This window comes from Micropterus dolomieu, linkage group LG12, assembly GCF_021292245.1.
Source record: "Micropterus dolomieu isolate WLL.071019.BEF.003 ecotype Adirondacks linkage group LG12, ASM2129224v1, whole genome shotgun sequence".
NCBI lineage: Eukaryota > Metazoa > Chordata > Actinopteri > Centrarchiformes > Centrarchidae > Micropterus > Micropterus dolomieu.
The window spans coordinates 9130436-9140654 of record NC_060161.1 but is presented as its reverse complement, the minus strand read 5'-3'; the positions used below and the strand labels follow the sequence as shown (position 1 = coordinate 9140654).

Below are 10219 nucleotides of genomic sequence, written 5' to 3'. Positions count from 1 at the left end.
GTGGGGGGGGGGGGGGGGGGGGGGGGGGGGGGGGGTGTTTAGGGTTGGAGGGGAGCTGGGTGCAAGGATGTACAGGGGCACCAACCTGTTGCTCAGGGACGTCATTGAGCTGTATCCGGACCTGCTTCTGGGAAGGAGACGGGTTATGATGAGGAATGAGGATGGGAGATGGAAGGAGGGCAGATACTGGATGGAAAGCTGCAGGGCTGCTTATGTAATAGTAAAACAATGGTATTTTGTCCCCAACTGTCACTTAAAGCCGTCCTCCTCTTCAGTGTGAGCCTTTTTTGCTAAATATTTTAAAAGGGAGCAATTATGCTCATTTCCAGCCCTAGATTGTTTCTGGGACTCCACTACAGTAGCTTTGCATGATTCACAGTTTGAAAATGATCTTATACTGGCCCTTAATGCAGCCCCTCAGTTCATCCTCTGCCTATCTCATCCTACAAAAACACACTTTCTGCTAGACATAGCCTAGTGAATAACCTCCAAAAACTATTAAGTATTCCTTGGCAAAGAAGTCTCGCCTAGCCAGACCTACTATCACCATGGAGAAAGCGCTATGAGCGTGAGTGTTTTGTGCCCAAAAAACATGAATGAATTTATCTGTGTGTATGTACATGTGTGTGTGCGAACTGGTGATTTATTTGTCTATTTGAAGTCTTTTTTAATGTTTGGTGTAATGTATCTATTGTGCTTTTCAAGCTTTACTTATTTACCTACAACCATTTATTGCTGATGTGTGACATGTGAGTGGTATATTATATGTGCTGTGTCTCTGGAATAATATCTGACATTTTAACATTTTATGAACACAGGAAAATCATAATAGGTCCCCTTTAAATACTAGTATTAATAACTGCTTGCAATACTGGTTTAATATTATTTTATGCAGTGCAAAATCCTGAAGACAGGTACAGAGAAGAGTCTGTATGGGTCTCAATGAGAGGTAACAAATTTCTAAGTAATCCAGTAATTAATAAAAGCAGTCATCAGATTTATGAAAAAAAACAGGAAGCTTTGAATGTACTGAAGTCTAAACCAACCAGTCTGGCATTTTACACCTTGACATACTGCACATGAGAGCCATTTTTATACACACAAATCACTCATTTATGTAATATACTTGATTGAATATATTGTTATATATTTATATATATATATATTTTTATTCCATGTAATTTAATTTGTATATATGTTCTGTGTGTGAAGCGTGAAGAGGGCTAGAACAAATTTAATTTAATTGTGCAGCCCTGCGTTGTAGAAGGACAAATAAATGTACCTTGAATCTTGAAGTAACAACGCTTTAAGAAATGGAGTTCTATGGTCTAATGTGGATCTATTTTGGTTGTATTTGGGGATAGCATCAAGCTTCTCTAGTATTTAGTTGCGGCTTGACGGCCTTTTCCACCCACCTTGCTCTTCTCCTCCTGCTTGGCTGCTTGTCTGCATGGAGGATGCCAGATAGAAGATCCTAAAGACACAGAGGCAAAGACAGGAAGAGTCAGAGATTGGTTCCAACATTTCACATGTGTCTCTAACATTGTCGCTTGGCTTTAGGGATAGCAATGGATGTTCAGTCCACCAATTTGGTTCAGACTGAAATATCACTGAAACTGTAGAATTTTGTTCAGACATTCATGATCTTCACACAATGAATTACATTTCTGGTACTTGCTGATTCCCTGACTTTTCATCTGGCGCCACCATCAGGTCAGAATAAAACATTTGTACTAAGTTGTACTTTGTGTTTAGTGCTAATTAGCAAATGTTAGCTACACAAAATTCAGATGGTGATAAACTGAAAGCATGTTAGCATGCTAACATTAGCATGTAGCTCCAAGCGGTGCTGTGCTTACTGAAGAACAGCCAGAAAGGGATGCTAAATGGCTCTAGACTCTTAGTCTTGTCCAAATGAGGAAACAAATTATTTAGTACATTATGTGGACACATTGTTGTTTGTAGTTGTTGATGGCTGCTCAATGATTAGCTAGCTTTAAACAACAGTTCTTTCTGCTATAGGCTATAAAACAAAATGTACAGTCTGGCATTAGCAAAGAAAATGCATGTAAAAAAGGTGAACTGAAACTGATACAGCAATGTATGCATGACACAGCTGACATTTCATTAATCATTTTCTACTTTTTTCTAAATGAGACTATCAAGACGCCAAAGTACATGCATGACTCATTCACAGTTATGGTTTCAAAAAGCTTTTTCCACTGCTAAATCAATTCACTCTAAAGTGACAAGTAGCAGCACAATAAAAGCTGAAGCAAAAGGGGCACCCAAGGCAAAGCACCTCCTGCTACTTTGTGTTCTTGGCCCAGCTGCAGTAAATAACTCTCTCTATTAGTGTGGCAGTATGACTCCATGTGATGGCCGTGCCCGGTTGTTAGGTTGGTAGGCTGTTAGCTTTCCACATGCTGGACCACTTGGATACTGTGTTTTCATTTCTGGCAAGAAACCTGAGCCTGTCTCATGACATGACCATGTTTCTTTGGTAGGCTTGGCTATCAAAACAAAAAAAGGTGCACCAGAGAACACTAGTGTTGATATCGACATGTCAAAAAGACCAGTGCCTGCTGGTTATTACAAAAAACACCACGTCATCAAACATTTCCCACATTTTTTATCCCCTCAGTGTTTAACACAAGTCTCCACCAAAGTGCATGATTCATTCACCAAGCTGCTAACCCAGTTTATTATGAACAAGGGGATCCACAATGCATCGGATGTTCTGTGATTAGTTGGTGAGTGAAAGGAAAGGAAAGACAGGCTAAGCGGTTAGAGAGTCAGGAATAAAAGAGTGAAGAAAAGTCATATCATTTAGGATTGAATCCTTTGCGGTCAGGCAGAAACAGCTACAGGACCAGACGTTTACAGCTAAACTAAAACTTTTTAAAGATTGCTAACCAATTTTAAGGTATTTGACGAGTCCCAAAAACTGCGTTTACCTTGCAGGTACATTTCTTCTCCCTCGGCAAACATCTGCTCACAGCGGGCACAGCGGGCACATGTGGGGTGGTAGTGCTTCTCTCCAGCCTGTTGAGCATTAAACAAGAGCAGGTTATGATAATGTAGCACTTGCTGGTTCTGGTCTCTTTAGGGGCATTGTTAAAAGGGTATACAAGTAAATTGGTATTGCACTTCTAAAGGTTTGGTGACATGCAAAAGACAACAAGGTCAACGTTTATCCAGCAGACTTTTAGTCCCCCCACTTGTCATAATGAAACTTCATAGCATCTTTTTGTTCCCTGCCAGGTAAATGCTCACATTTTTCAAACTCCATCCCACCAATTTGTTTTCTGTGAGACTCTCCAAGTCCAAGCTCAGATAACCCTGATAACATCATCTGGGGATGTCAGACTGCTCCAGAGCCACAGAAGAGTAAAATCAGTGGAGTGCCTCTTTAAAATTAAAATTAAATAATAATAATAATAATAATAATAATAATAATCCTTATTTGTAGAGCACTTTTCAAAAACAAGTTACAAAGTGCTTTAACAAGTGTAAAGAATAATACAAAAAAACAAGATAAGAGCATGAAAACATTGAAAAGACTAAAATACAGATTAATATAAAATTAGTAAAATACAAAAAAATAAAAGGGATAAAATAAAGTCAAATAAGATCAGGAAAGGCTCTCCTATAAAAGTATGTTTTAAGAAGGGACTTAAAAGAGTTCACTGACTCAGCCGACCTGATTTCCTCGGGCAGGCTGTTCCAGAGCCTCGGGGCCCTGACAGCAAACGCTCTGTCCCCTTTAGTTTTCAGTCGAGACTCTGGAACAGACAACAGACCTCTGCCCGAGGATCTCAAGGTATGTGCTGTCTACATATAACACCAGTCTTATCCTTTAAAATCTCTGTAGAATAATCATAATGGTATTGGAATAGTGGCATTACTTTGCCATCACACCTACCTTATAATAAAAAAATCAATTAGCATTTTGGCAAGTGCCAGCAGCTACAAAGAAAAGGTAGTGTTTTATCATTTTACCACAAGGTGGAGCACTTGTGTTGCATAAGGAGCACTGCTGATGCATTCAGTGCAGAGAAAGGTGCAAGAGTAACATGGGTATGAAAAGCATTCCAATCAACTTGACTCTTAACTAAGAAGATTTACATACTTGTGACTGATCAACATTCATCAACAGCAAAAGGAGGGCGGAATGAAAGATACATTCTGTGTACTAAACAAGAGCATAGTTGTTTATCTTAACAACTTTTATATCAATGGCGAATTTGTCCTTTAACACTCAAGTCAAAACTTCTTACACACTTTCCAGTAAACCCAAACACTCAGTCAGTGGCTGACCATGTATCATGACCACTGTGTTTAGCATGGGGCTGCTAACAGTGGTTTGACATTTAGGAGTGAATGGGGTTATATGTTATCTTGAGTGGGTAAGAACCCACAAGGCAGTGTGAGGGGAAGGGGTCGTCGCGGTGAGGATATATGTGTCTGTGATATTGCTTTGAAGTTATAGTGTGAACTGTTTCACGGCCACGGTGAAACAATTCACACTATAAGGTCTTCAGGGGTCCCGACCTGGGACCCAAGTTGCTGCTGTCAGTAATGGTGTTCTCTCTCTCTCTCTCTTCTATTGGGAACTGTTTGGCTCAAATTATCCTCCTGCCTATTCAGATTTGCCTGGGGTTCCCTCTCTAACAGGATCTTTATTTTTTTAAGTTATTGACTGAATGCATGTCAGGTTTGGGAAGGTATTCCATGAGAAGACTTCTACAACTAGGAGCAACCATCAGAGCGGTTAGGCAGTTTAAGTGCTCGAGGGCAGCTCAGCAGCAGTTTCTACAGATGAGCTATTGCTTTTCTCGACTAGATTTTCCAAGCTGGTTGAGGGATTTAAACTTGCCTCTACACCTGACTTTTTCACAAAACCCAAATCCATTTCAACAAGTCATTCATTCTGTTGAGTAATCCCAATACCGTTCAACTTGCTTAGTTATGATTTACTCAATACTAGTGCCTTAACCTGTCTTTTACTGTGTTGTAATCAAGCGTAATTGTCTCTGTCTGTTAGCAGATTTTATTGTTTTAAAAAGTGCATGATTTATGGGCTCATTGACTAAGTCACTCAAGGTGAACACTTTCTGCGATGAAGTCGTTGTTTTTCCCTCCTTGCACAACAGTCATCTGATGTCTGCTGATCTCTGCCTCCCAAAGGCATCCCATCTCGCTTCAGCGGCCCGATTACGCAAAACCCCTCCGAGGTCCATCCACTTTGCTGCGTCATCTCAATATGGAGCGATACCAGAAAACAGGATGTCAACACCCTATTTCTTGGATAACACCCTGCTTAATGCTAATCTGGACCAAATGTACAGCAGATGGAGAGAGGAAGCAATCCAATACACGTATAACTGACCAAAAATGAGCAGGGAGACTCCAGGTCCAGGTATTTCACTGGGAGAAAAAGTACGGTCATGTGAGGGTTAGGGTTGAAAACTGGCAGCACGTGGCGGTTGCTGTGCCAAATCTCATTTTTGAACTGAAGCAGATAGACAGAGACCTAGAGAAAAGAGGAAGTTGACTTAGAAACACTGAGGCCTGGAGATAAAAGGCCGGAACTGGATTGAAATTCAAACATGGAAAGCTTGAGAGGGCTGGAAAGGAGATAGCACCGAAATCAAATCCTTCCTTTGTCAGAATCCAAGACTGCATGACTGGAAAATTATCATATTCAGTGTCCTCCAGGACTGATAAATCAAGGAAGAGGAGGGGCTGAGGATGGTTTGTACAATGGGGGGATGCAGCTGACAGCTAATGACTGGATGTTTTACTTAGGAATTGGTCTGTTGCTGGTCAGCCAGGGTTACGGTTTGGGAGACTCCTGCAGAGTTTAGAGCTTTTGGAACAGCCGTGGTAAAGACAGATCACGGCATGAGTGGTGAAAGGGCAGCCGAGGTTACCTACTGAGCCTTTTCTATCTCTTTATTTACCCAATTACATACCGACCATCTGCTTTCTCAAAATCATCCTCCCTCTAATGCTCTGTTCATCCCCTCATCTCGCAATAGCAGGAACCAGTCAGGACGGGGAGTTGATCCATTCAGAAGATTGGAATAGATTGCGGTGAGCCGGTCGTGGATACAGCACAGACACACAGACAAAATCAGTGATGCTTTTCAAGGTTAAGGTCAGTCTTTCATCAAGTCAAGTGTCAAACTAGGTCACGCTACGTGTGATTCGACCATGTCTAAAGACAGTAGTATACTTGTTCGGAAAGGCCACACTCAAAGGTGGGATAAAACAATACACACATACCTAACGTCTCTCCTGGAAAGTATTCAGGGTCTTGCACCGAAAAAAAGAGACTTGAGAGAGAAGTTCAAACCCTGTCTATTTCCTATCTCCGCACACATGGCCAATCACTTTAAGGGTTTTGAAAAGTTACCCTTCCTTCCAATTCCGGGTTTCAGTTCTGGGGGGTCTCTCTTACCTGTCATTGTAAATATTATAATATGTTTCCCGTACTCATGCCTTATATTCAAGAAACTTCAAATACGATTTCTGACACCCCTAAAATGGACCATACCATTTCATATCCCTGACGTTAGTTGAACGTCTTGTCTGCCCACATTACGCGCAGCGGCAGAAGCTCCAGTTCAGTGCATCACACGCTGATGGAGAGACTGTAGTTTAATGTCAGTTAGCTATCTAGCTTCTTTAACACACTTTCCTGCCTTCAGAGTTTCGTAATTAGCATTTCTTTTTACTTTAAATGAGCTATGGGATGGAAGCTAGCTGATAGCCCACCCTGTCATTTCATTATTAGTTATTGTAGATACACACGTTGACATCAATAGAGTTTATTATTTCATTTTAAGTATTTTGTGAGTGTTTTTACAATAAGCATGATATTTGTTATGAGCTTTAACTGGCAAAGTAAATGTTACAATCCAGGTCTGTTATTTCAAATGTATTCAGTTTTATCTATATAGAGCCAATTTATAACAAAAGGCATCTCATTGCACTTTTCATACAGAGCAGGTCTAGACAGTACTCTGTTTAATATTATTTACAGAGACTCAACAATTCCCACTTCCCCAACAGTGTATGACTACTGCTTTATTGAAGGCAGATTACATTTCATTCACGAGCAAGAGGAAAGGAGATATTTATTAAAAAAAGTTGAAATTAAAACTTGAAATGATGAGAATTAGGAATTAGAGATGATGATGCAGACTGTATTTTATGATAGTGTCTTTGCTTCTGGTTCAGCATTGTGTGGGTCTGTGTTTGAGCGGTCCTGATGGTCTGATTTTCTGGCAGTTTGGCTGCTGGGATTGGCTTCAGCCCCCCCGCGACCCTGTACGCAGGATAAGCGGTTGACGATGGATGGATGGATGGATGGATGGATGTCACTGTATAATTCGCACCCTGGGAAAGGAGTATGAGATGCCAACCAAGCACTTGATTTGAAGCATACTCAAACCTTAAGGTTAGCTTATAGACACTATTCACAGAGAAAAAAAAATGAAACGTTCAACTTTCTGGCTAGATAACTAACGGTTAGCATGCTACCAACAGATGTGCCCACAAACATGGAACTGCTGAGATCCTGAGTTTAACTGCTACTCTCTGAAAGATGGTTTCAGATGATGTTGGATGATCCGCAAAGCACTGAGTTGCAAGCATACCGATGCCTTCTGTCAATTCGAGGGTGATGAGTTTAACACCTCCAGCTTGTTTGGAACAAACACAGGAGACATCCCCGCACCCACTCGCACTGTTTGACTGACAGGTGACGGGACGCACGAAGCAACAAAGATGTTGGCGCAAACAATAAACAAAATTTCGATTCAACCTCCTCCACCGTTGCCAGCCCCACTTACTGACTTGAAACGTCCCCACAAAGCAGACTCTTTGATCTCAACCAAATGTCATGACATTTTGAATACTCAGTCTCTCCGTTACTGTTTCTATGTGCAGCCCAGAGCAGGTGGAGTGGCTGTAAATGGCTTCTATTCTAATACACAGAGACAACGCTGCATGCTGGCATTGGATTTAAAAATAACAAAGGATAGCAAAGAGCTGGGCCTGTATTTACTAAGCATGTCAGAATCTCCCAAAGGAATCACACTATAGAAAGTTTGACTGTTTTTATTAGTTTGCATGTAATATAATCTACAATATTAACCCACCTCTGGCTGGAACCTTCCTTTCTATTTTATAAGGAATGAGGCAATAAAAGGGGAACAGTAGTGCCTTGCAAGTAAACACAAGACCACTACAACCAAAACACACAAACACACACACACTTCATAAAGGCTTTTAGTCCTGATTGACTGACTTTGCCTCCAGACACCATTGGGCCCAGCACAGTTTCAGCACAGAAATGGAAGTGGATGGTGTCGTTTACACACATCGACACACGCTGAGAGAAACACAGAAACATGCTCTCATCCCGGTTCTGATGTTCGCGCTGCTCTCCAGACTGGAACCCGATAGGTGTTTATGAAAGGAGAGACTGTCACGAGATGACAGAAAAGAGAGCAAGTGAGAGAGAGGGATCGTTGTTTCTCCCCATAATGCTGCTCTGTTGTTCGGAGGTCATCGCAGGAGCTTCCAAGACCCCCCTGTCTAAAAGCTTTCTACCCCTCCTCCTCCTCCTCCACCTCCTCTCATCCGTCTCCGCGCCCAGTGAAAGTATCCTGTGTCCCATCCCTCCATCACTGCAGAACAACAGACGGCTTCACTAAAACACATTTCCCTGCAATGATTTCTACCTGCCTCTCTAATGGGCTCTTTCTCGTCCAATCCTGCCAATCTCTACAGCATGTTTTCTCATGCTAGGTTGTACAGACCGCTGCACTTATCTGAACCTAATGAATCTGCAGAGTACACTAAGAGTACATGCAGAGAGTACTTTAAGAGTACACTATAGCTAATGGTGAATCTAAATAAATAAATGGTTACACCTAAAGTCTGTCTCAAAAAGTGAGATTTACGGATCAGCCAAGTCATCACTCCTACAGAATCCCAACAGGGTCAAAAGTACTGAGCTTTTCTTTTCTATTCAAGTTGTGTGATTATTTATTAATTTATTGTTTTACCTCACTCAGTGTTGCTTTCTGCTCCACATGACCTACTTTCCTGGGTATCACTGGTTTCATCTTATATTAAATACCCAGCTCCTCGTTGGTTGATGCTGCATGTGATTGGCTTGTAATTAAGAAACTCGGCCTCTCATATGTGCTAGGTTTTATGTTGTTAGTGATGCTCTTGACAAATGTGACTTTCTTGGCTAAATAACATGGTTAACGAAGCATAGGTCACGGAACACAGCGGTATAGGATGGCTCCATATACTAGCAGAAAGACCAGTAGCGGAATGTGTAAAGCCGGCACTAATTCATTATTACATGCCATCTCAGCTACCGACATCATGACCCTCATCTTGCTTTTACAGAAGCTATGCAAAGCATGTTTCATGAGGGCACCAAGGGATGTGTTATATTATTCAGCATGACAGCATAAAAATGAAAGCAAGTATGCAGTTTGATGCAGTCTGATTGTTCTTCTGAGTCAGCTGGGAAATGCTGTGAAGAATCAAAACGCAGTGAAGAACTTCACTTGATCATTTCAGACCCTATAGAGGGTTAAGTACTTTGCAGCCTAGCTCTGTCCACTATTCCTGCTAATTCTAAAACAAAAGAATTAAAAATGTTTTGGTAAAATGTAAAAAGAATCTCATCCCTGTGTCAGCTTTTTGGCCCAACTTCCCGGTGTGTCGGTTCAAACTATTTTGGTCTGGTTGGGTGTAAGGTGCAGACGCCAGGATGACTTTGTGCCTCTGGTTTTGGCTTTCCCGCATGACCTGTTATGAAGTATATTTACGAAGAAGCTCCCGCTCTCTTGGACTCTTTATGTCTCTATATATACTGTTAAAAAAGGCACACAAACTGAATCTATACATATCTATGCATCGATACATGATATCTAATAACACGTTTTTAAAAATGTAAAGCCTCGGACAAGGGGACGAGAGCTGAGTGTGTTATCTGTCATGTAGCTGCCAGTGGTGTCCAGCACAGAGGCTGTGTGGCTTTGTTTTATGGCACACAGAGTGAGCGACAGTGAATGGATGACCCTCCTGAGGGCGACAGGGGGGAAGGGAACGAGGAGAGGTAATATGTTCGTGTGCAGTCGAGAGAGAGAGGTCAAAGCCATTAGCCCGCAGCCAAAAGATT

General features: G+C 41.5%; 1 protein-coding gene across 14 annotated transcripts in view; it reads right to left on the bottom strand.

Moving 5' to 3' along the window:
- The window catches only part of ablim2 (actin binding LIM protein family, member 2), a 101157-nt gene that overhangs the window by 29183 nt on the left and 61755 nt on the right, over nucleotides 1-10219 (bottom strand). For 9 of the 14 annotated variants that reach the window (XM_046065948.1, XM_046065947.1, XM_046065952.1 and 6 more), the window contains exons 7-9: nucleotides 2958-3045; nucleotides 1416-1474; nucleotides 86-127 (exon numbers count right to left, since the gene is read on the bottom strand). In XM_046065948.1, coding sequence (XP_045921904.1) covers nucleotides 86-127; nucleotides 1416-1474; nucleotides 2958-3045 — 189 coding nt within the window. The remainder of the gene's footprint in view (nucleotides 1-85; nucleotides 128-1415; nucleotides 1475-2957; nucleotides 3046-10219) is intronic. The other 5 variants (XM_046065955.1, XM_046065953.1, XM_046065958.1 and 2 more) reach the window with 3 other exon arrangements.